The sequence below is a fragment of the Bos mutus genome, chromosome 3, assembly GCF_027580195.1.
Source record: "Bos mutus isolate GX-2022 chromosome 3, NWIPB_WYAK_1.1, whole genome shotgun sequence".
NCBI classification, from domain to species: Eukaryota; Metazoa; Chordata; class Mammalia; order Artiodactyla; family Bovidae; genus Bos; species Bos mutus.
The window spans coordinates 16,810,953-16,835,126 of NC_091619.1; the positions used below are offsets into that span (position 1 = coordinate 16,810,953).

The window sequence follows — 24,174 nt, forward strand, 5'->3', positions numbered from 1 at the left end:
GAAAGAGATTCACAGACTTAGAGAACAAACATGGTTGCCAGGGAGAATGGACAGTTAGGGAGTTTGGGATGGTCATGTACACAACGCTGTATTTAACATGGATAACCAGCAAGGACCTGCTGTAGAGTACGTGGAAGTCTGCTCAATGATATGTAGCAGCCCGGATTGGGAGGGAGTTTGGGAAAGAAGGGATACCTATATATGTATGGTTGAATCCCTTTGCTTGTTCACCTGAAACCATCATAACATTGTTAATCAGCTATACCCCAATACAAAATAAAAAGTTTAAAAAAATAGTTTCTAAATCATGTCTTTCTTTAGCTAAGAAACAAGTGTGGCCTCTGGGAAGTTGGAAATGGAGAAGAAAAAGATCTTTCTCACTTTCTAATTGTATAACTTTTTTGTATTAACTTTTTTTTCACTCTGTACATTTTCTACTTCCATAATTAAAAACAATCTAAATCATTGGGTGTCCACTGGTATCTCCTACTACCAGGCCACCCACTAACATTGCTAGTCTAACTTTCTAATTTCTCTTGGCCCACGCTAGGTTGTGTGATAAGAGCTCTAAGATATGATCTTTCCTTCACAAGTTTGGAAAAAGGAAGATCTAGATCTTGTTCCCTGGGAGAATGAATTCAGGCAGAGAAAAGTCAGGATATCAGTAATACTGAAAAAATCCAGTGTTTCTCAGCTTCATATTCCTGAGGAAGACATACTCTTAACCTGGGACACTTCTAGAGAGTAGATGCTATAGAATAGAGGCATGCAATGAAATGCTATCTGGTAAGGTTTCAGGCTCAAAGACTCTTTATCAAATGGTGAAAAAGACTGGTTATTTGGGTCATTAGGGAAAAATCCAACTTCTTGGCTCTTGGAATGGTGCCCAAAAGCCTCTATATTAGTCTTTAATGAGGTCCCTGTGGTGGAAATCAGAGGTAACCAAAATGAATTGGTCCCAGATTGTCTTATACATTAAAATGACCTTCCCAAATTTGTATTTCACAAGGAAAAACGTAGAGTAATTCGTTTTACACTAATTGAACTTCACTCCTATTCTTTGTTTTTGGCCATGCTACACGACACACACGGGATCTTATGTCCCCCACTAGGGATCAAAACTGCACCCGCTACGTTGGAAGGGTGGAGTCTTAACAACTGGACTGCCAGGGAAGTCCAGAACTTCACTCCCATTCTTCAGATGAGGACATTCCTTTATGACAGCAGCTGATTCTGCAGGAGGAATTAGGTGACTTTTAGGATTTGTTACAGACCAGAATCTTATTTCCCAGGTGAATTTGTCGAGTTTAAGATCCTTTAAAAGGAAGCAGAGTCAACCATCTGTCAAGGTTTCTCCAGGGGTAGTATAACTTGAAGCAGGGGGGCCAGGTGACCTCCTGGAGCCTCTCTCTGGCCCGTTGTTTGCTGCTAACTGGGAATAGCGACCTAACGTTGCACGACCAGTTAGCAAGGCTGGGAGACTCCAACTGGCTCAGAGAGTACCAAAAATAAGCCACAAAGCATTCAGGAGTCATGCATACAGTTTTGATTCCAAATATACTTTGTGCTTATCCCCATCCAGGTCGCGGATTTTTATGTAATTTGTGTGTGTTAAGGCCAAGGAAGTAAACTGGAGGCAAAGGAATGCAAGCCTGATGTACTGTGTGCGTTTACCTTAAAAACAGATTTAAAGTGTAACACCATGACCACCTTTAATTTAGAAGGAGTTAGGCCCGTCAGACAAAAACCGCCGTTGAGAGGCAACAAAGCCGTGGGCACAGGTTCCCACGTACTCCCGGGGTTCACCTGGAGGCCAAGGCGCCAGTAAGGCCTCGTGAATGGAGAACTGAAAGAAGGGCGGGGAGAAGGGAACAAATACACCTCGCGGCCGGCACAGCCCGGGTCCCATTGACGGAACTAACCCAGCGACACCGAGCAGGGGCTCAGAGGCAGGACCCGGCCCCACGATTCCGCCTCCCCGCTCACGAGCAGACCCCAAAGGCTGGCGCCCCTAAGTGAGCATGCATTCCCACTCTCAAAGGCTAGGTTCTCCTTCCTCCCTCCTCAGGTTTCCAAGCCCCCACCCCACAATTCCGCGTTCCCTCCACACAAACCTTCGGTGCTCCCCAGATCCCACATCTTCGTCTTTCCTGGACCCCAGGATCCATTCCTTACGATAACAAACAGGGGTCCCTTACCTGCAGAGCAGCTCGACAACCCTGCAGGTAGTTCTCCATGGTGAAGCCCAACGTGTGCCGCCGCCCCTCGCCGCGGAGAGGTTAACCGGCGAATGAGCCCCGCCCCGGACTCAGGGGCTTGCGGCGAGTCGGGAGGCGGGACTCGAACCCGCCACACGGCGATTCACCCCGGGAGGAAGTGCGTAACCGGGCGCCCCGGGAGTCCGACGATGCCCCGCCCCCAGCGGCGGAGGCCAAGTTCTGCGCCCAGAGACTCACGGGAGGCGCGAAGTGCAGCGTGGTGCGGGGGCATCCTGGGAAATGTAGTCCCGCATCTCCGCTATGGTTTCCCCAAGAATTGCGGGAAGGAGAATTATCTGAGTTCACAAGTGTGTATGTGTCATATAATCTATCCTTGTGGCTTCTGAACTTTCCGTCTTTAGTCAGGCTAAGTATAGCGTCTTTCCATAAATTATATCGACCACCTGGTTGACATCTAAAATTCCCCTGGGCAAAAACAACTAACTCATCTTTCTTGAATTCTCTTCCTTACCAAATTGACCAATTATGTGGTCTTCCTTGTTATAAAAAATTTTAATAATCTCTGACCCCTCTTCTTTACCTAACACCTACAGTCTCTTGCCAACTCCTGCTGCTTCTTTTACAACTCTGTCGCCTGTTGGCAAATGTCTCATTCTTCCCCGGTCTGTTGTAACCTGGGATCTATACTCCCTGCCTCCCCAGTTGTTCCAACTCCCCTTTCAGCCTGCAGAGTTGCTTGAAGTTTCATCCTGCCGTAGCCCTGAGTAGAGCTTGGAAGGCCTTTCAGAATGTAGAGTTGTGTTCCAACCTCCTTTAACTGCCACCTTCCAGCCCCAGAGTAGTGCAGAGTACTGCAAGTATATGTACTCTCATCATCAAAGGTTCCCTCAGTTATGAATCCGTCCCTTTTTTTTCTGCCGCCAGCCTCACACCAGTTTTTCCTCCTCACCAAGCTAGGAATTGAGAGGAAGTGATGGATGAGAAGCTGAGGCCTTTGGGGGTAACAAGGACCAGACCACAGGGATATGGGATCCCCTGCATGCTCAGCTAGTTTTCTGCTTGCTGCACTCTTCCCGGAGCCCGCTGCTTCTTCCACACCTTCTGCATTACCAGGGTGCAGCCCAACCGGTTTCATTTCTTAACTAAAAAAAACGAAAAAATGATACAGTAAGGATTTCGAAAGGATCGGGATTTTTTTCCCTTTAAATGAATAAATATGAAAATATCAGGCTCTTTGGCCCTGTTTTTGTGGAGGCAGAGCAGAGGACTGCCGCACCCAGGGAGATCCAACAAGCTTCTGCTGTCCAGCCCTGCTCCTCCCAGCGCAGCCAGGGCCCTTGCTCTTCCCTATTCTCACCAGAGAGGCACAAGTGCTCCATCCCTTCCAGCGGCAGGCGGAGAGAAGAGAAAGGGTCTGTTGTTTTTCTCTCCTTGTTTCTCTCGCTCACTGCTGATCACCAAGCTGCTGACCAGGTCAGAAACCCCGAATAGAAATCCGCCAGTGCCGGGCAAGCTCCTCCTCCTTCGGGGAGCTTGTCCTTGACTGATTTTTCTTTGTCCCGATGGTGAAAAAAGAGAGAACGAGAAAGAAGAAAAGAAAAACCACAAACTTCCTTTGAAAACCAGCGCTTGTAGACGGGGCCTGGAGCGCGCGCCCTGGACGCGGCGATTCAGAAATCCTGAAGACGCTCTGAGCGATCTGGGCGCACCTGGGCTGCACCCCTGCCTGCCTGCACCCCTGCCTGCCTGCACCCTTCTCCAGGGCCCCCCGGTCGTGGGCGTGAGCCCGGAAGTAGCCACGAGCCAGCCGGGACCGCCGCTCGTAAACCTGGGGAAACCTGTGTAGACTCTGGCGTTGACAGCTGGGAGGCGGCCGGGACTGTGGCGGCGCCCCCCTCTGAGCCCACCTCCCTCACCGCAGTCCGGGAGTTGAACCCTCCTTCGAAGTCCTGGAACAGCCCCCACTTCTTTAAGGTAAAAACCGTCTTAACCATTTCCTTCACCTTTTTTCCTTTTCCTCTCTAGCTTTGGGGAGGTGACACTGCCTATCCTCCCACCCTGGGTCTCTGTACGTCTGGGTTTCTAGAGGCGCTCGGGCAGAAGGAGTAAGTAAAAGAGATGCTACCTTTCCCCCGTTTAATTACACCTTCCCCCTCTCCCTTGCTAACAAGTAGACAGGGCACTGTGGTGGACTTATTCTGAGGGGAAAATCTAAACCATTAGTTGCGTGAAGATTTGGGTCAGAGTGAGAGGGAGATTGGAGGGGAACCCTACGCTCTTGAAGGGAGAGTAAAGTTCCTGGGGAGCGGGGGTGGGAGCGGGGACGTGTCTTCTTGAAGCTACAGACCTGATTCCTGCATTCTTCCAACTTCTGGCTATTTATTGCCACTGGCTAGGGAGGAGCAGGGGCTGTTTTACCTCCTCTGTCTGCCACCAGAGGATTATTCCAGAAAGTATAGGACTTAGTTAAGAGGGGAAGAATGAATTCCTTGTTTGTTTAAGGACCTGTGAGTCTCAGAATGCATCACGCTCTGGAGTACTCCATGCTCACTCCACTGGTGTGCACCTTGTAGCCTGGGACTCTTCCGTTACACTCCCTCCCCTCTTCTGAAGGATTAGCCCTCTTAGCTTTCAACCCAGTTTCTCTGAGACCCAGCTTCCTCTGGTAGTCCAGTTCTGGGTTCTTTTGGCTCACTGGACTGCCCAGCCCCCACTTAATTATAGATCATTTCTGGCATTTGGATAGAAAAGATAAGAAGTAAGCCCTGTTTTTCTCCAGGCTTTTAAAAAATTGTCCCAGGCTCTGGTTTCTGCTTCTGAGGCTCATTCTAAATGTCATTTGGGAAGGAAGGAAAAAAGGAGAGAGATTAAAAAAAAAGGTGTAAGGCCTGTGGGCAAATTTTGCTACTCTGATTCTAAATTAATCACATGGAAATAAGATGCAGCTAGCATAGATTGGAAAATCCCATGGACGGAGGAGCCTGGTAGGCTGCAGTCCATGAGGTCGCTAAGAGTCGGACACGACTGAGCGACTTCACTTTGACTTTTCACTTTCATGCATTGGAGAAGGAAATGGCAACCCACTCCAGTGTTCTTGCCTGGAGAATCCCAGGGACAGGGGAGCCTGGTGGGCTGCTGTCTGTGGGGTCGCACAGAGTCGGACACGACTGAAGCGACTTAGCAGCAGCAGCAGCAGCATAGATTATATTTGAATCAGAAGGATGATCAATTTGGGTGACTAGTCTTATTTCCATAACTTTTACATTCTTCAACTTCACCTCCGAGGCTTTACCTTAGCCCTAAATCCTACCTGATTGTGAAAGGAAGCATAGTCTCAGGTTAGGAGGAAGCAAGAGAAAAGATTTCTAACAAGTTTATTTCTCTACCTTTCTCACCCTGACCAAGGTGAAGAGGGGAGCAAGGAGGTTGAAGGGAGATATTTTCCAGGAGGCAGAGTTTGTGGCTTTTTATCATCTACTATCCATGGTGTTAATTAAATGTCATGCTTAGTGCTGGGAGAGAGCAGGTTAAACAGGTCCAGAGTTGACATTTAAAATGACCTAGATGGGAATAGATTGAAAGAACATTTGCACAGATAGGTGAATGTAGAGGGAGTAATTTTTTAATGTAAATCAATAATCAGTATTTTCATATTCCATGTAGTGAGCAAGGGAGTACTGGGTTTGAGCAGTTTTCAGAGCATAGAGGAACTGAGGAGAAGTTGCTATCCCAACTCCAGCTGGCAAGAGAAGCTAGCTTACTGGAAGAACGGGGTTGGGGGTGGGGTGGGACAAGTTGTACCTCTAACCTGAAATCACTTATCAGAACCCGTCTCTGTTTCAAGTCACCTTGCCCGCATTTCCCCTCTCCAGCCTACAGGAAGCTCCTCCCAGGACCTTTTTGTTGTGGTTTGCAATTGTATAAAGCTGGAATTGTAAAGGTGGAATCCTTCAAGGAGAAAGACTTCTTTCTCACCAGTGTTTCCCCTTTAGGGGTATGATACTGACTCTTTTTCTCCACCCCAAGCACTGTTTAGCTCTTTGGCCTTGGGATGAAGCAGAGAAAACAGGACCCTAAAGATATAAGCCCTGTGTGCTCAGGATGTTCCCTGAAGAGTCAAGGGCAGGGGTGGGGGATGAGGCAGAGGAGTTACCCTCCTTCCAGCTATGGTGGGTTTTACTGACACAATGCTTACTTCAAGGTTAGCTAAAGATCACCGTATTAAGATCACTGTCAGTATTGTATAACATTTCTTTCTCCATCTCTTTTCCTTCTTTCTCCTTTTGCTCTCCCTTTCTATCTTGTCTTCATTCCTTGTTGTTTCTGTTTCAGGAAAGCTGACGCCACCCAATGTCCTCAATCCCACCAGAATTATCCCTTCCAAACCTTTGAGTCCTATACCCTCTTTGGTCCCATCTGGTCACAACAAGTTAGAGGTGACAGCTCAGCCTGGGACCCTTCTGTTTAACCTAAAACTGTACTGCCCGTAGCCTGGAGTAGCTGAACAGACGCTCACCAAGCCTTCTGCACTACATTCCTTTGCCAAATTTTTCTGGGTCTGTTTACTTTTCAGCCCAATGATTTCCTTCTTATTGGATCCGTCTCCCTTTTGCATATCAAGCTTAGAGTAAGGTCAGTCTCTGAGGACAGTAAAGCCCCTCAGTCAGCCCTTCCTGACCATGGAACACCATCAACCTGAGCATCCAGCCCCTGGTGAGACCAGGACTGCAGAAGCGGTCAGCCCTGAAAACCACAGGGTCTTGTCAGAACCCAAAGAGCACCCTCAGGACAAGGATGCCAAAGAGGCAGACGGGGCAGCTGGAGAGCAGGAGCCAGTAGACCAAGCTTCACTGCCAGCCCAAGGCCAGGATAACTTCGAGTCCCCTCCACCAGATGCTAGCTCAAGCCAACCAGGGCCAGCCCGGGAGACTCGACCTGAGACACAGACAGCGGGGGCCTGCTCCAGGCTCCAGGAGCTTCCCCAGTCCCCTAGGGCCCGACAGCCTGAGCTAGACTTCTACTGTGTCAAGTGGATCCCCTGGAAAGGAGAACAGACACCTATCATCACCCAGAGCGCCAATGGCCCTTGCCCTCTCATCGCCATCGCGAATATCCTTTTTCTTCAGTGGAAGGTAAGAGGGAGTTTGGATGGGGTCTTAGGAAATGTTGATCATTCTGCTTTTCTCAAGCCTGTCAAACTTTCCAGGTTTTTCTTCCTTTATCTCCAGGTTGAACAAATGAGATCAGATATTTGCAAAAACAAGACAATTATCTGTCCTACTCCTGCGTCTTCCACTGTCTGGCAAATGGGAATGCCTTGCAGTTCTTCCCATTCAGTCCCTTGCTCCAGTTGCAAGCCGTTTTTGCCCACCACACCTGACTGCTGGATAAGCCCTGCCCTCCCGCCTTTCTCTGGGTTCCTCCTTCAGTGCTCCCTGAAGGAAAGCACACACCTGGCTCACTTTTTTTTTTAATTTATTAATTTTTGGCTGTGCTGCGTCTTTGTTGCTGCACACAGGCTTTCTCTAGTTGTGGCCGGGTGGGGGCTACTCCTTGCTGTGGTGCGTGGGCTTAGTTGCCACATGGCATGTGGAATATTCCCAGACCAGGGATCGAATTTGTCCCCTGCATTGGCAAGCAGATTCTTTACCAATGACTGGCCAACTCTTTGATCTCTCCTTGCCTCCAGGTAAAGCTGCCGCCTCAGAAAGAAGTGATCACATCCGACGAGCTCATGGCCCATCTCGGTGAGTGACTGGGCCTTCAAGAGGAATTACCTGAAAGGTTCCAGTGCTATCTACTGAGCCAGAAATCCAGAGTATTGAGGGACTCTGCATTCAGGGATCTTATGTGGCAGGGAGGGTAAAGGTCTATAGGGTTTCTCTGCAAGGCTGGGGAATGAAAAGCAAAAATCAAGGTGTCAGGAGTCCTGGGTCGTCACCCTCATTCTTCCCTTAGCTTTCACCTGTGACCTTGAGTGGGTCCTTCACCTTTTGTGGCTTCTTTCTTCCTCTGATAAACGAAGGCCCTTTGCAACTCTGAAAATCTGTGGTTCTGTGATATACCTCTGTTTTCTTAGAGAAGAGGAAGCAGCTTTTGGGACAGTGGTGGGGTAAGCTGATAAGGAATCCTGTCTTGTAGGAGACTGCCTTCTGTCCATCAAACCTCAGGAAAAGTCAGAGGGACTTCAGCTTAATTTTCAGCAGGTGAGGTGAAAGGTCTGTGAACTGGGGGCTTGCAGGTTCATAAGGGGCACCCAGGCTATTAAGAGAAGCCTTTCTGATGCTTCTCAAGAGGGTTCTTTGAACCATCATTTCTTTCTGCAGGAGGGAGAGAGTGTATTTCTGTCTTAGAAAACATGTTCGTTTACATAAAATAAAGAAGGATTGAGAAAAGGGAGGACTTTCCATTGTAAGAGGAAACCAGGGGGAAAAAGCAACAAGATTAATTGTTTTGTTTTGTTTTGTTTTGTTTTCTGGAGGTAGGAGTGGAACAAGAAGAGGGAAGGCTAGAATATCCATCATTTTCTTTTTCCACCAGTTTTATTGATATATAATCGACATATAATACTGTGTAAGGTTTATTTTTTCATTTCATTTAATTTTTTTAATTGAAGTATAGTTGATTTACAATACTGTGTTAGTTTCAGGTATATCGTGTGGTGATTCAGTATTTTTGCAGATTAAATTCTGTAATAAGTTATTATAAGATACTGGGTATCTTATAATTAGTTTGGCTGGGTATATGGGACTTACCTGGTGGTTCAGTGATTGAGACTCTGTGCTTCCAATACAGAGGGCATGGGTTCGATCCCTGATTGGGGAACTAAGATCCCACGTGCCTCACAGCCAGTAAACAAGTAAATAAATAAAATTTTTTTTAAAAAGATACTGGGTATAATTCCATGTGGTATACAGTATATCCTTGTTGCTTATCTATAACACTAAGTTTAAAATGCACAGTGTGCTGATTTGACCTATCCATCGTTTTCTTTTCCACCCCAGAATGTGGACGATGCAATGACGGTGCTGCCTAAACTGGCCACAGGTCTGGATGTCAATGTGCGGTTCACAGGCGTCTCTGATTTTGAGTACACTCCTGAGTGCAGTGTCTTTGACCTCCTTGGCATTCCTCTGTACCATGGCTGGCTTGTTGATCCCCAGGTGAGGGTGGGAGGGCCCAAATGAGACAGCCAGCTCAAGCTGAGAGAGAAGCAGAATTTTGTGGGGTTGGGGTTAGGGAGGTAGGGAGTAGATTGGCTAGGGAGGGGATTGATGTTTCAAGGTTGGATTCAGTGTGGAATTCCTTTAGTTTTTAACTTTTGGGGGTAATATTCAAATACAAGCAAGCAATTTGAAGATGGGTCAGTTCTTTAGACATCAAAAGTTTCAGGAAGCTTTTGTCATAGGGCTGCAATCCTTGTGGGCTTGGTTCATTTCCTTCCTAAAAAAAGCTCTCCATTTTTGGGGGTACCACCCCACTCCACTGCCCACGCAGAGTCCTGAGGCTGTGAGTGCAGTCGGGAAGCTGAGTTACAACCAGCTGGTAGAGAAGATCATCACCTGCAAGCACTCCAGTGACACCAACCTTGTGACAGAAGGTGACATTCCTCCCTTCTCCTCAGGAATCTTATGTGGAGGGAATGATGGCTACCGAGGTTTAGTGTTTATTGTCTGTTTTTCCACCACCACGTCCCATGAGAATGTAGGCACCGGGAGCGGGAGTTTGGGGAGTTGTCTGTTTCGTTCACTGATGTATCCCCCGGTACCTAGTGCAGTGCCTGTTTGCTCCGATAGCATCTATTTATCTGGCTGAGTCTTAGTTGCAACATGTGGGATTTTTTTTTAGTGGCAGCATGGGCTTCCCACGTGGTTTAGTGGGTAAAGAATCTGCCTGCAGTGCAGGACATGCAAGAGACTCAAGTTTGATCCCTGGGTTGAGAAGATGCCCTGGAGGAAGGGCATGGCAATCCACTCCCGTATTTTTGCCTTATGAATCCCCGTGGACAGAGGAGCCTGGCGGGCTACAATCCGTAGGGTTGCAAAGAGTAGGACACGAGTGAAGCAACTTAGCATGTGTGTACACCTGCATCTTTCTCTCTCATTTTTTAAAAATAATGATTTATTTATCTGTGGAGGGTCCTAGTTGTGGCATGTGGGATCTAGTTCTCTGACCTGGGCCCTCTGCATTGGGAGCATAGAGTCTTAGCCACTGGACCACTAGGGAGGTCCCCACCTGCGTCTCTTAGCTATGGTGTTTGGAATCTAGTTCTCTGACCAAGAATCGAATCCGGGCTTCCTGAATTGGGAACTCGGAGTCTTAGCCACTGGATCACCAGGAAAGTTCAGCATCTGTTGAATGGATGAATTTAACCAGGCTTCAAGGAAGGGATTTCCCAAGGTGGGACTGATCCCTAGGGCTTTGATAGGGGCTCTCTGGATGATCCTCCTGTGGACTTTGGATTTGAGTCCCCTGTCCCTCTTTTCTTGTCCTTGCTGCCAGGCCTGATTGCAGAGCAGTTTCTGGAGACCACTGCTGCCCAGCTGACCTACCATGGCCTATGTGAACTAACAGCAGCTGCCAAGGAGGGCGAACTTAGCGTCTTTTTCCGGAACAACCACTTCAGCACTATGACTAAGCATAAGGTGATTCGGGTTTGGAGGTGGGAGGTTGGAGTGCTGTCTGTTTCCTCATGCCTATTTCTTCCGGGTCAGTATTTCAGTCAGGACAAGGTAGATTAAGCTGTGGTAACAAATGACCCCTAAAATCCCTGTGGTTCACCATGACAAAGGTTTATTTTTCATTCATGTGTGTGTCCACTGTGGGTTGGCTGCAGTTCTGTCCCACATCATCTTCAGTCTGGGGCCCTGGCTGACAAAACAGCCTTTCTCTGGAACATAGGAGAGCAAGAGGAACACACCACACACGGCGTTGGCTCTGCTACCATCTCACTGGCCAGAGCGAAATGTAAGGAGTGAGCTTGCCATCAGTGGGCCAAGAAAGTGCACGTCCTCTCCCAGGAAGGAGCAGTGGAAGTTTTGAACAATACTATAGTTTTCCAAGGCTTCCCTCGTGGTTTAGACTGTAAAGAATCTGCCTGTAGTGCAAGAGACCCGGGTTTGATCCCTGGGTTGGGAAGATCCTCTGGAGAATAGAATGGCAACCCATTCCTGTATTCCTGCCTAGAGAATTCCATGGAAAGAGGAGCCTGGTGGGCTACAGTCTATGGGGTCGCAAAGAGTCGAACACGAGCGAGCGACTAACACACACATAGTTTTCCAAAGCTAGAAATTGTCTAAGCGTTCTAGGAATTGAGTAGAAGAGAGAAAGATCTTTGGCTCTTAAAGGATTTATCCTCATAGGCATCCCGTGAGCCCAGGGAACCTCGGGAAGTAGGGTAGGAAGACTCCCGCCCCGCAGTGCTTGACCGCAGTGACTGCCACACTTACACGCCACTGACCATGCCCTCAGCCCTTCTGCCCACAGCCGTGTGTACTCAGCAAGAGGTCCACGCACTCACACTGCACGTTTCAGCTAGCGTGCCGACCAGTCACAGGGGCTCTGCGAAGCTCAGATCACTTCTGCCGTGCGCTGCTCCTGCCGCCCGTCCCACCAGCGCATGTTCTCTCCCGCACAGGGCCACTTGTACCTACTGGTCACTGACCAGGGCTTTCTCCAGGAGGAGCAAGTGGTGTGGGAGAGCCTGCACAACGTGGACGGAGACAGCTGTTTCTGTGACTCTGACTTTCACCTCAGTCACTCCCCGGGCAAGGGACCCGGAACGGGAGGTGGGAGTGGCTCCCCAGAAAAGCAGCGGCAGGTGGACCAGGTGTGTGGGGCCTTGGGGGCCGGGGTGGGGTGCAGAGCGCGTGTCTGCCTCGGAGAGCTTTGTGCCCAAGGCGGGCAGCCTGTATCTTATCTTCTAGAGACTGTAACTTATGACACCGGGCCCTTCTCTGGGCTCTGTGGACCATCTCTGCGCTTGGTGTGTGTTCTCTGGCATCACAGATAAAATACGCGGCTGTGTGTTTCTCTCTGGAGGAGAAGGAGTGGGGAGATTGGAAGGATAAGGAAAGGCTGAGCTGGTTTGGAAGCCTAAGCCCAGCCTGGCCAGCCCCCTGCCCCAGCCTCCCTCACTGCCCTTGTTCTTGCCCCTGTCTCTAGGACTACCTGATCGCCTTGTCCCTACAGCAGCAGCAGCCCCCGCCCCAGGGCACATCGGGTCTGAGCGACTTGGAACTGGCCCAGCAGCTTCAGCAAGAGGAGTACCAGCAGCACCAAGCGGCCCAGGCTGCCCCTGCACGGGCCCCATCACCGCAGGTGGGCCTGCTCCTCCTCGCTCTTAGTGCTGCCCCTCCAGCATCCCTGCATCCCCAGCGTGCCACTCCGGCTTCCCTGATCCAGACTTGTTATTGCCACCAGCATTTCTTCAAGGTTTCCCTCGGGGCCCTTCTGTCTGTCCCTCTGCCCTGGGTCCCCTCCTGTCTTTCTCTCCCCACAGCCCCTCCCAGTCCTGACCCTGCTTCCATCTAGAGTCCCTGTCCTTGTTCCACCATGGGTTCCGATGGGTGACCAGCTGTTAACTCTGACACAGGGGAGAGGAGCTGCATCTGGACGCCCAGCTGCTGAGCGTCGGCAAAGGCCGAAGCAAGAGTCCGACTGTGTCCTCCTGTAGCCCTGCTCGGGCCCGGCTGCCTTGCCTCCGCTTTCAGAGGTGGGGGCTATTTGCTTGCTCCCCCTCAACTTGAGATATGCAGGGTAACTTATTTATGGGATGTTGGGGATCAGAGCAGGCAGTGAATGCTAAGGTCAGACTTGGTGACCTCTTTGCCCTCATGTCCTGCCTCCTCTTCCTCCCAACCATCCAGGACAACATTGGAGTTGATGGGGTGAGGATTTCTGATTTCTAACTCTTTTCCCCCAGAATAGTCACATTAATGTACAGACTCAGGCTCCAGGGTGAAGTTCCTGTCTAGAATCCATCTCTGCTATTTCCCACCCCTGACTGGCTGGGTCATCCTATAGGCCCATCCGAATCCACCCATCCATCCGTTTGTTTCAGGGTTTGATTTGGGTTTCTATCTCTATTATTTTTAATGCCTTCCTAGGGGTTTGGAAATAAAACTTCTTTCCTGAAGTCTGTTGTTTGCCTTACCCTGCAGCGGTTAAGTATTTGACCCAATTGAGGAATGCAAAGCGTGGTGGGGGTGGGAGGGGTGCAGGGATGGTAGAGGCTAGAGGGGGTGGCCTGTCATTTCTAATAGAGCCAGCAGGGGGAGCCAAAAGTCCACTTTGTCCTTTCTTGTTTTTTTTTTTTTTTCATGTGGTTGTTGCTGTTTACCCTCTCCAGTATTCTTGCCTGGAGAATTCCATGGACAGAGAGCCTGGCGGGCTACAGTCCATAGGGTCGCAAAGAGTCAGACATGACTGAAGCAACTTAGCATGTACACATGTTGTTTAGTTGCTAAGTCATGTTCACCTCTTGCCACACTGTGGACTGTAGCCTGCCAGGCTCCTCTGTCCGTGGGGATTCTCCAGGCAAGAATACTTCAATGAGCTGCCATTTCCTTCTCTAGGGGACTGTCCTGACCCAGGGGTCAAACCCATGTGGCCTGCATTAGCAGGCGGATTCTTTACCCACTGAGTCACCAGGGAAGCCCCTTCTTTTGGAGCTAGTACTCTAATTTGGGAGGTGGGTTTCTAAGTCCCAGCTTTGGACAGATGAATTTGAGGATTGTATGCCCCGCTAACCCACCCAAATGTTCCCATTCAGGGAAAGGGTAGCTTGATCCTCCTACTTGCTTCTCAGGTCATACAGACGGTCCTTTGCTACTTCTAGCCATTTTTGGCCTCGTGGTTCCTGGTTCTCTTATTTTGCCTGAAATTTCCTGGGGAAGAGAGAATAATGGGCGTGAGGGGGGATGCACAGAGGAGGCAGGTTGTTGACAACTGCAGTTCAGAGCCTCAAACAGGACTCCTGTTGAATATCCAAGGGCACATCAAAGGCACCTCCAACTTCAAGGCCTCCTCCCAGCCAGTGTCCTGCTCCACCCAAACTTCAGTCAGGGGACACAAATGACAGTGAAGTTTGCCAAAAGAAATCAAGCATCAGCGAGATGTTCTGGCCAGAATTCAGGAAGAATGAATAGGACAGAAACTATCCAAGCAATCTTGTTTTGCACACCCAGGACAGAGCTAGGGGATCCAGGTGCAGGCATCACTTTGAAATGAGAGAGGTGAAGGAATTTAAAAGAAACTTTGAGTTCTGGCCTCAACAAGAAGCTGGAACATGTGGTGCTCAGTGAGGGGTCATTATTTGGAGGCCCAGCTAGTCTCCTGCAGGCTCAGCCAAACAAGAAAATCTCAGATCCTTGAAGGTCATGCGGGGATGAGGTCTCAAAGGTCTTCCGCCCTGCACAGGGCTAGTAGGGCTAACCGGCAGTCCCCTTTCACTGCATCCTGCAGACAGCAAAGTCAGATGTTAGGAAGACCTGCCACCATCGTGGCTCAGGCACTGTTCTCTCCCTCGTGCTGGTCCAGAGCTTGTTTGGTTTCTAGAGTTCTAGAGTTCTGGTTCTAAATTAACCAGAGACCCAGGAGTTCTCCAGGCCATGAATATGCTCCACTGTGTGCAGGGTGGAGGTAAAAGATGAAGCTCTGGGGCTCCAGGTTAAGAACCAGCCAAGCCTCACCTGGAGGGAAGAGTAGAGGGACTTGCCAAATTTTTTTCTGAACTCGGCTCGGATACTTAGAAGATCAGTCTCACTTCGAGAAATAAGGATGCGCATCAGTGCTTGGTAATTGGGTTCAGTCTCCTGGTAGAGGAAAAAACAGAATGGGGATGTGGTGGTAGGGAAATTCTCACAGGGCAGGGATTGGGCCACATGGTGAATTATTCTAGGGAGTGCTGGTGAGGAGAAAGTCAAGAAAAAGAGAAATATACATTATCTAGGGGCAAACATTATCTGTGTCCATCCTCAAGGGAGATGATGTGGCAGGAAAAATCAGTTGCTGCGGGGAATATTTACAGCAATATCCCTCATTCCTTCCACATCTTTTCTGGCCTTGCCATTAGCTTAGAGTCTCACTCCAAGAGCAAGGACTCAAGAAAGGATAGAGATGTGCTACCTGTGAAGACTTACAGCATGATAGTCAAGAGACTGTTAACAGGGAATGTCTAAGGAGGACACTCACCCTATCCCTAAACTGTCATCGGTTTCTCCTGGTTAGACCCCTGAGGTTCAGCATCATTCTCTTTCTCCTGTACCTGCAACAGGCCTCTTGCCTTTTGGTTAAAGACAGTCACGGAGGGTTCAGTTTAGAAATAATAGAGGTATATGTGTGCTAAGTCGCTTCAAGTAGTGTCCGACTCTGTGCAACCCTATAGACTGTAGCCTGCCAGGCTCTTCTGTCCATGGTGTTCTCCAGGCAAGAATACTGGAGTGGGGCACCATTTATTTCTCCAGGGCAGGGGTCGAACCCACTGTCCCTTATGTCTCCTGCATTGGCAGGAGGGTTCTTTACCACTAGCGCCACCTGTGAAGTGAAAGTCGCTCAGTTGTGTCTGACTCTCTGCGACCCCATGGACTATACAGTCCATGGAATTCACCAGGCCAGAATACTGGATTGGGCAGCCTTTCCCTTCCCCAGGGGATCTTCCCAACCCAGGGATCGAACCCAGGTCTTCCACATTGCAGGCAAATTCTTTACCAGCTGAGCCACAAGGGAAGCCCAAGAATACTGGAGTGGGTAGCCTATCCCTTCTGCAGGACATCTTCCCGACCCAGGAATCGAACTGGGGTCTCCTGCATTGCAGGGGGATTCTTTACCAACTGAGCTATCAGGGAAGCCCCAATAGAGGTATCATCAAATCAGGAGCTATAACTGATTATAATAATGTTATCATGAGAGATTTCTAAATAAAGTATTTTGGTTGGAAAAATCCTGTTTGTGTCATGAGCTGGGTACTGCTGCTGTCATCATTTTCTAATATCCTCTTTTTCAGAGTTTCCTCAGGCACCTGCCTTCTGAGACCCTTCCCAGAATTGCCTGAAACCCACACTTACGGCAACCCTACACATCATAAACTCCCAGAAGAAACAAAAAGTGATGGAGGGAATATAGGATGCTATATTTTATTTGGACTCATTACCTAATTGTCAGTGGGCCTGATGGCTACTTTTTTTTTTTTTCACTTTTAATTTAATCTGATTATTTTTTTGGCTGCACAGCTTGTGGGATTTTAGTTCCCCCACCAGGGATCAGCAGTTAGAGCACAGAATCCTAACCACTGGGCTGCTAGGGAATTCCCTGATGGCTACTCTTTTGGATGGCATGTACCATTGGTTTTGTATTGTGACGAAGATTGCTGAATGCTTCCCAGTATCCATTCTTCCCTTCTTGCAACTCTTGTACTCCACAGTTGTAGAACTGGGGTAAGAGTTGCTCATTAAGTGAATATTCCCAGTGTGTAAAGTGGCTCTCCACACTAAACCTATATCAAACATCATTCTTCTCTTGTTACCTGAGGGTATATTTGGCATCTCATACTGCCCTAGGATCTTTATAAAGAACATTCATTTTATGGTTCAAATTGGTCTGAATTTGGACTGCAAGGAGATCCAACCAGTCCAACCTAAAGGAAATCAGTGCTGAATATTCATTGGAAGGACTGATGTTGAAGCCAAAACTCTAATACTTTGGCCACCTGATAAGAAGAGCTGACTCATTTGAAAAGCCCCTGATGCTGGGAGGGATTGAGGGCAGGAGGAGAAGGGGACGACAGAGGATGAGATGGTTGCATGGCGTAACCAACTCAATGGACATGAGTTTGGGTAAACTCCAGGAGTTGGTGATGGACAGGGAGGCCTGGAGTGCTGCAGTCCATGGGGCTGCAAAGAGTCGGACACGACGAGCGACTGAACTGAACTGTCCTGAATCAGCCATCACTTAAAGGTCATTTTTCTGAATAAATATTTATCACAATTATGTTTTTACATATTTCTCACAAAAGAATAGTATGGAAGTATCTTGACTGAGTTTTTCTTTTAAAAAAAATTTTTTTTTTCCAGAAAAATAAGCCTGCATCACTTCTTGACTCCTTCTTCTAAGATTAAACCCACAATTTATATCCAGGAGTCTAAAGTCCTGTAATCCAAATACATTACAATCACTGCTGGAGTACAGGTTCTTTTTATGACAGGAATTTAGAGAACTACAACTTTTCAAGTGAATCCTAGAGTTCACTGATTATAATAGTACAGGATTTATTGGATAAGTACAATAATCTACTGTCAAAATGGAAATCTCTGGATGATAAAATAAATGCTTCCCTGATGGCTCAGTGGTAAAGAATCTGCCTGCCAATGCAGGAGACACGGGTTCAATCCCTGGTGCAGGAAGACCCCATATGCCACGGAGCAATTAAAGCTCGTGTACCACAACTCCTGGCCCGAGCTGGAGAGCCCAAGAGCCGCAACTACTGAAGCCCGAGTGCCCCAGAGCCTACGCTCTGCAACAAGAGAAGCCACTGCAAAGAGAAGCCCACACACCACAGCAAAGAGACCCCACTCGCAGCGACTAAAGAAAGCCCTCACAGCAGTGAAGACCCAGCATAGCCGTAAATAAATAAACAAAAAGAAAACGTTTTAAGAAAGTTTCTGTGTAACATTTTGAATAGTTGTCAATAGGCATCATGGTTTCTCAACCAGTGTACCAAAAACTATTCCATCTTCAAAGTTTGGGTGGGATTTTTATTTATAGGCCTTGGGGGACAGTTGTATTAGGACACCTAGTTGAATGAGCAGAATGACTGGATTCTGTTTATGAAATTACTCAAACCAAGATTGCCAATTTAAGTTTGGATTATATAGAACAAAGTCTGATCAGTATGGAGAAAGGTGATCTTGGGTACCAAGAGTAGGCTATAGCTTATAGTATAGACCAACACCTATGGAATAGACTAGGAGTTGACATGTGGCAGTTAAAATTTGTCCTATAGGATCATTATGTGTATTGTAGGGAGACTGCTGTGTGACCTTGGGCAAGGTACTTAACCTCTCTGTGCTTCAGTTTTTTGTCTATTAAACAAGGATGGAGTGTTAATGTGAGGACTTACTGAAACGTGCTCAGCAGAGGCCTTGGCACACAAGGAGCCCCTCAGAAACGGGCGGCTATTTCTTTCTTCTTTTTAGTGTTATCGCCAGCCTCATTCTGGCAACAACTGAACCCGGACAAGGCAGTGTCTTTACAGAGCAAATTCATATCTGTATCTGGCCACCTAGACATTCATTGGACCAAAAATTTTAGCTTTAGGGCCCTGATGGGTCAATGGACTTATCTCTAACCACAGCTCCCTCCTCTACTCTTGACAAGACAATTTGTAAACTTAGGAAAAGAGAGCTACTCCATGTTTACAAAGTAATATGAGATGGTTACATTAGCAACAGCGTGAAACTTCCTCTTTCTTGCCCAGGAGGTGTCTCCTGCCGGTTTTTGTTCCACAGCAAGGGGAAAGGAGCGTCAGTCTTACCTGGAGGGCTTGATGAAGTTTATCAGCAAAGTACAGGGGTGTGTTCCGGATCACCGAGGCTGAAAGCAAAGAGACAAAGATGGAGACAGACCACCGCCATTCCACAGGAGACCTCTGCCCCACGGGTTCCAAGCAGACCCCTTACCTAGGTTGAGCAGAGCCACGCAGGCGGCTCCATGGAAACGGGCCCGGACAGTCTTCTCCAACTCATGCCCCGTGTACCACTGGTACTGGTTCAACACTGGTGCACACGGAAGGGAGTTAGAAGAATACATGGGGGAGGGGGTGGTTATCCCAGAGAAGGATGAGCCCTCCCCACCTTCCTCAGCCAGAACTCATCATTAAAGCAAGTTGGAGAGACTGGAAGACTCCTGTGTACCTCGGACGAGGTGTTCGGGATTGCGCTGGGTGAAGACAAGGACCCACGTCCTCTCTGTGCTGGGTCCTTCAGCCTGCTTTAATGCCTGGGAACAGGGAGCAAATCAGAATCACTGGTTTGGGGATTGGGGAGCCACGGTTATGGTGTTCCCAGAATCCATAAACATGGAAAAGCTTATTTTAACCTATAAATTAGTTGCATTTATTTATCTGTGTAGCACAGCATGTGGGACCTTAGTTCTGCAACCAGGGATAGAACCTATGCCCCCTGCCGTGGAAGGAATTAAATAATCCCCAAATGCCAATGAGAGGAGAATGTGTGAGTTCAGGAGTCAGAGTCCAGATGAGTGGAAAAAGCTCCATGTGTGACACTGCCCAACCCCCCATGTCCGCCTTACGTCATCGAGGATTCCTTCCCAAGGCAAGGACAATTTTGCAGGACAAGTGGGGACACAGGTCACCGGCTCTAAGATACAGTGTCTTACGTGCACGACGGTGTAAACTCCCCCCACCCCTTGCTCACCTGGATGTCCTGTGCAGCCAGGTTATAGTCAATGATTCCAGTGTAGGCCTCGCGGCCCCCCTAGGAGGAGAAACTCTCAGGAGGACTCTTTGGAGGGCAGTTTTTTATCACCAGACCAACAAACCAAACCCTGGTCTTCCCCTAAAGCCCTCTCCTGTTCATTACACCACAGGTGGGTGCTCCCCAGTGGGGTAACTCCCTTCCTCCCAGACCAGTCCCCCTTACCTTGGCCAGGGCCAGGAGCAAGTCCCGCAAGATGCCCCTGGTCTCAGACTTGATGTCCTCCGCAGCGTCCACTTGGAAATCTGGGATGGGAGCAGGAGCTCTCTGAACCCTCCTGATTTTTCCCAATGAGGATACCTCCAGGACCTGTCAGATGCCTGTGCCCTGTCAGTCCCGCTGTCCCCTGCTTGATGGCCACTAGTTCCCAGGATGTAAGGCAGAAGCACCACCGTGGCCACCCTGAAAGCATCTCTAAGCCGCGAGTAACCTGTGCGCTGTGGGGTCGTGCCCTGTGGGGCCTCATCTCCCGGTGCCAGACTGCGGGGGGCGGGAGGCAATCAGTTACTTGGGTGGTGGCCAGACAATGAAAAGAGGATGGGGGTGCCCATATCGTGACGCAAGATGGCTAGGGCCAGTCCCCCTCCTTGGAAGTGAGGCTAGGTGATGAGGGAGGTAGAATGTGAAGAAAGGAAAGAGCAGGAAAGGGAGAAAAGGAAGGGGAAAAGAGAAGCAGGAAGGAAAAAGGGGTAGGAGAGGGGTTAAGAAAATCAATTTCCCGGGAGGTCCAGCAGTTAAGACTCCACACTTTCATTGCAGGGCACACTGGTTCCATCCATGGTTGAGGAACCAAGATCCCACATGCCCGGGATCTTTTGGCATGGCCAAAAAGTTAAAAAAAAAAAAAAAAAAAGATAGGCCGAGGTGGGACATCAAAGGAAAACTGGGGAAAGCAAGAAAAAGAGGGGGTGTGTTAAGATGAGGGTGAGAAAAAACTAGTTACCAATTAGTGGGTGAGGCATGTGGCAGTCACTGCAGGGACAGCAGCCAGGGGCCGAGAATTGACACCTACAAGAGCAGGTCCCCACCTTTCCCCCTGGCTGCATCGAGCTTCCATTCAGCCTGGGATGTGGGGTGATGGCAGAATCAGCAAGGGGCTGGGAAGGTGACTTGGGTGCCCTTGGGACTGTCACAGGGCTCAACATTGTCATTACCTCGGGATCCACCCTGGAACCCCAGACTATGACAGTTAATGATTGCTTCTCTCTCTTTAATGATGACAACTGGCTGTCTCCCTGGGGAGACTGAGCCCGGTGGGCGGTGGGGGAGAGAGACCCCAAGGGAACAACAGAAGCAGAAAGGCTCCCAGAGGGCTCCCTGCAGGGAGTGCAGGGGAGGCGAGGACTGTCCTGTCCAGCTCTTAGAGCTCCATCCTCCACACTCTTACTATGTTTGTAGACTGCCAGGCACTCCTGCAGCTGGGGTGGGGTTCGGGTGGCAAGAATTTCCAAGGCCACATCTTCAGCAGAACCTGAGCCCTACAAGAAATTGGGAAGCCACTCTGAGACTGAGCCATGTTGTTAGAATGGTGGGGAGCAGACGCTGACCACTTGTCCTTCTGAGGGTCAACAGGGACTACTTTTCCAGGGGGCTTCTGCCAAGTCCACTCCTCTGGAGTGGGCAAAGGCAAGGCAGTCAACGTATTCTTTCCCTCAATAGGGTCATCACTCCTGGCAAAGCTCCTCTCCTGGTATCTTCAATGTGCTTAGTTGCTCAGTCCTGTCTGACTCTTTGCGACCCCATGGACTGCAGCCCACCAGGCTCCTCTGTCCATGGGGATTCTCCAGGCATGAATACTAGAGTGGGTTGTCATGCCCTCCTCCAGGGGATCTGCCCAACCCAGGGATTGAACCTTGGTCTCCTGCATTGCAGGCAGTTTTTACTGCTGAACACAAGGGAAGCCCAAGAATACCGGAATGGGTAACCTATCCCTTCTCCAGGGATCTTCCTGACCCAGGAATTGAATCGGGGTCTCCTGCACTGCAGGTAGATTCTTTACCAGCTGAGCTACCAGGGTACCTTCAAGGCTGTCCTCAATTCCCGGGCATCGAGATGGGCTGCAGGCTGCAGCAGAGCAACCACGATCCTCTCCAGGTTGCCAGAGAGTGCTGCCTGCAAGGACTTCAGTAGGTCCTACAAGAAACAGTCCCCATGGCAGAGGAACGGCATGAGGGGGAGAGTCCCATGTGTGTGAGGAGGTTTGGGAATATTTCGCTGGCTCTCATCTCAGACCTAACCACCAGGCTTACCTTCCCCCCACAGACTGGGTTTAGCAGGGGGTAAGGGCTGGTCTCAGCTGGTCTCAACTGCTCTTGTTGTGCCCAAGTTTCCTGGGAGCTTCTCATCCCAGCCCACTGCTCCTGGGAATCAGTGTGGTCTCACCTGCTGGGTGCGTTCGTGGAAGGCTCGAGAGATGAGCTGCCTTTGCTCTCGGCTCCGGTTGGTCAGCACATCCAGAATGGCAATACGGTCCACACCTGAACCAAGGTGAGGGCTGGCCTGTGAGCCTGGCAGAGCCCTGTCAGGGTCTTTACAGAGTTGAGATCCCCTTAGTCCTTGACTTGAAGCCTCCAGAGGAGGAGATGACAAGGTCTGGGAAAAGCTACATCATCCCTACCACCATTTGATCCTGAAGAAGTTGCCAATGGCATGTAAATCTGACCCAAAGTTAAGCAAAGGTGGCCTGGTACAGTGCAGAAAATGGCCTTTTGGGATCACAGGCTTGCTTTAGAATCCCAGCTATGCAATATTTTGAGCTGTGTGATCTTGGGCAAGGCTTTTGACCTCCCTGAGCCCCAGTTTCCTCATCTGTGAAACAGAAATAGTATGACTTGCCTCACAGGGCTGTTGTGAAAATGGAGATAAATACCTACTGGGTACCAGACACACAGGAATGAAGGCATTCCACAAACATCTATTGAGTATTGTCAGTTCCTCCTTCTGGCTCCTTGGTCTACAGACTGGTTTCTAAAAGATAGATGCCCAAGCGCAGAGGGAAATGGCTCACCTTGACCTGCTATGGCCTTCAGCAGCCTCTGTACATCCTTGTCCACACTGAAGCTCAAGAAGGTTCTGAGGGTGCCCAGGGTGCCCCAAGCTGCAGTCTGTAAGATAGGGAGGTACCAGAGTCTGCCCATGCTCCTCCCCAGTGACCCAGCCAGGCCCTTGGCATAGCCTCAGGCTTGATCTTCCTTTCCTACTCCTCACCCCACCCCACAGCCTCTGCATTGATATGAAAATAATTTTAAAAAATAATTCCTACAATCCCAGCAGCCCTTACCTTGTTGGCAAGGCCCAGGTGACTGAGGATCTCCTGAGTCAAGGAGAGTCCCATCCTCCCGTGGGTCACAGACATGGTGCTACTGGCTGCCCTGGGGGGAGGGACATAGGAGCCAATTGAGGGGAACGTCCCCCTCACCCCTCAGGGCCTCTTTATGACGCCCAGGCCTGGGAGCCTGGGAGCCCTTTGCCCACTCCTTTCCCTTATTGCAGAAAAAAAGAACAACCTGCTTGGCAGGTTGGGGAGCCCAAGGGGAAGGTAAGAATGGTGCCCCCACCTTTCCCACCACTCACCGTTGTTAGGAAGCAAGGTTTGATCAGGGATGCTGCCAGACCTAGTGCCAAAACAGACCCTCCCAGACTCCAGGGTTGGTCCCCAGGCTCCCCAGCCCCGTGGTCTGAGATGGATAATCCCCTCCTGAGGTGCACCTCCCCCTCCCTTCCATGGCCTGGCTGGTTGTTCCTGCGGCAGTGTGGAGGAGGTGAGGATTAAGTATGCAGAGTGGGAAATAACAGCACCTCCCCTCACCGTCAGCCCCAGACTACAAGTGAGACTGTCACCTGCCTGTCAGCTTCCACCACTGTGCTGCGTGTCTTTCGCCCTCGGAGTTTCCCGCTGGAATCTTTAGGTCAGCAGCCACAGTCTCTGAGCTGAGGTGAGTGTGTGTTCTTGTGGGTACATGGGTACCTGGAGAAGGACTCAGGCACTCATGTTAGAAAAGTCCTTTCTCCCTCCCCCAAGTGATCAGCGAGTCCCTACCAATCTCCCCCGTCCCTCAGCATGAGAGCCCAGGTCCAGTGCTTACCCAGAGGTGCTGGGGGCTAAGTGGGTGTCGTCAGGCTCTGGCGCGGTGCCTTTGTGGGCACCAGCTCCAGTGTGGCCTGGTACAGGACAGCGGTATGTGCCGCCCAAGCCGAACAGCCAGTCAGATGACCTCTGCAGCAGACCAGCCCCACTGTCCTTGGGCTCTGGCCCCTCCCAACTGTGGGAGAGGACCAGGCTGTACCGTGTCCCACATGCAAACACCTCCCTACAGCATCTCTCCTCCCAGGAACTGGCCTCAGCCCAAACAAGAGAACTCCGCTGGCCTCTCAGCAGCTCAGCCCTGACACAGGAGGCTTTGTGCACTGCTTTCTCTGTGGGGCTGGGTTGGGACCACAGAAGCCCAGTCTCTGAGTTCAGT

General features: G+C 49.7%; 3 protein-coding genes across 14 annotated transcripts in view; 1 reads left to right on the plus strand and 2 right to left on the minus strand.

Annotated features, from left to right (window-relative positions):
- Window positions 1–3,712, minus strand: part of PRUNE1 (prune exopolyphosphatase 1) — a 19,918-nt gene extending 16,206 nt beyond the window's left edge. The window contains exons 1-2 of one of the 3 annotated variants that reach the window (XM_070367131.1): window positions 3,577–3,712; window positions 3,169–3,361 (exon numbers count right to left, since the gene is read on the minus strand). In XM_070367131.1, coding sequence (XP_070223232.1) covers window positions 3,169–3,354 — 186 coding nt within the window. In that variant the 5' untranslated portion in view covers window positions 3,355–3,361; window positions 3,577–3,712. Of the gene's footprint in view, window positions 1–2,114; window positions 2,142–2,198; window positions 3,124–3,168; window positions 3,362–3,576 lie in introns of those variants that run through there. The other 2 variants (XM_005894923.3, XM_070367132.1) reach the window with 2 other exon arrangements.
- MINDY1 (MINDY lysine 48 deubiquitinase 1) lies at window positions 3,547–17,865 on the plus strand. 3 transcript variants are annotated; one of them, XM_070367135.1, is made up of 11 exons: window positions 3,547–3,692; window positions 3,795–4,193; window positions 6,552–7,351; window positions 7,909–7,966; window positions 8,361–8,425; window positions 9,224–9,382; window positions 9,717–9,819; window positions 10,722–10,864; window positions 11,857–12,048; window positions 12,384–12,539; window positions 12,814–13,356. In XM_070367135.1, the coding sequence occupies exons 3-11, from the start codon at window positions 6,899–6,901 to the stop codon at window positions 12,892–12,894; spliced, it is 1,410 nt and encodes a 469-aa protein (XP_070223236.1). In that variant the 5' UTR covers window positions 3,547–3,692; window positions 3,795–4,193; window positions 6,552–6,898; the 3' UTR covers window positions 12,895–13,356. The 3 variants fall into 3 exon arrangements, with proteins under 3 accessions (XP_070223236.1, XP_014333478.1, XP_070223237.1); XM_014477992.2 differs by adding an exon at window positions 16,225–17,865 and having other exon boundaries at window positions 3,638–4,193; window positions 12,814–12,933; XM_070367136.1 differs by having other exon boundaries at window positions 3,638–4,193; window positions 12,411–12,539.
- On the minus strand, window positions 12,055–23,956 carry ANXA9 (annexin A9). Of its 8 annotated transcripts, none has more exons than XM_070367139.1 (15): window positions 23,797–23,956; window positions 23,556–23,641; window positions 22,992–23,082; window positions 22,719–22,815; window positions 22,094–22,239; window positions 21,731–21,844; window positions 21,099–21,189; window positions 19,877–19,956; window positions 19,652–19,711; window positions 19,130–19,214; window positions 18,896–18,991; window positions 18,751–18,809; window positions 14,912–15,034; window positions 14,018–14,107; window positions 12,055–12,254 (listed from the first exon to the last, which is right to left on the minus strand). In XM_070367139.1, the coding sequence occupies exons 3-14, from the start codon at window positions 23,064–23,066 to the stop codon at window positions 14,030–14,032; spliced, it is 1,104 nt and encodes a 367-aa protein (XP_070223240.1). In that variant the 5' UTR covers window positions 23,067–23,082; window positions 23,556–23,641; window positions 23,797–23,956; the 3' UTR covers window positions 12,055–12,254; window positions 14,018–14,029. The 8 variants fall into 8 exon arrangements, with proteins under 8 accessions (XP_070223240.1, XP_070223241.1, XP_070223244.1 ...); XM_070367140.1 differs by having other exon boundaries at window positions 23,552–23,641; XM_070367143.1 differs by having other exon boundaries at window positions 22,094–22,188; window positions 23,556–23,678.
- Between the last annotated feature and the right edge of the window lie 218 nt (window positions 23,957–24,174).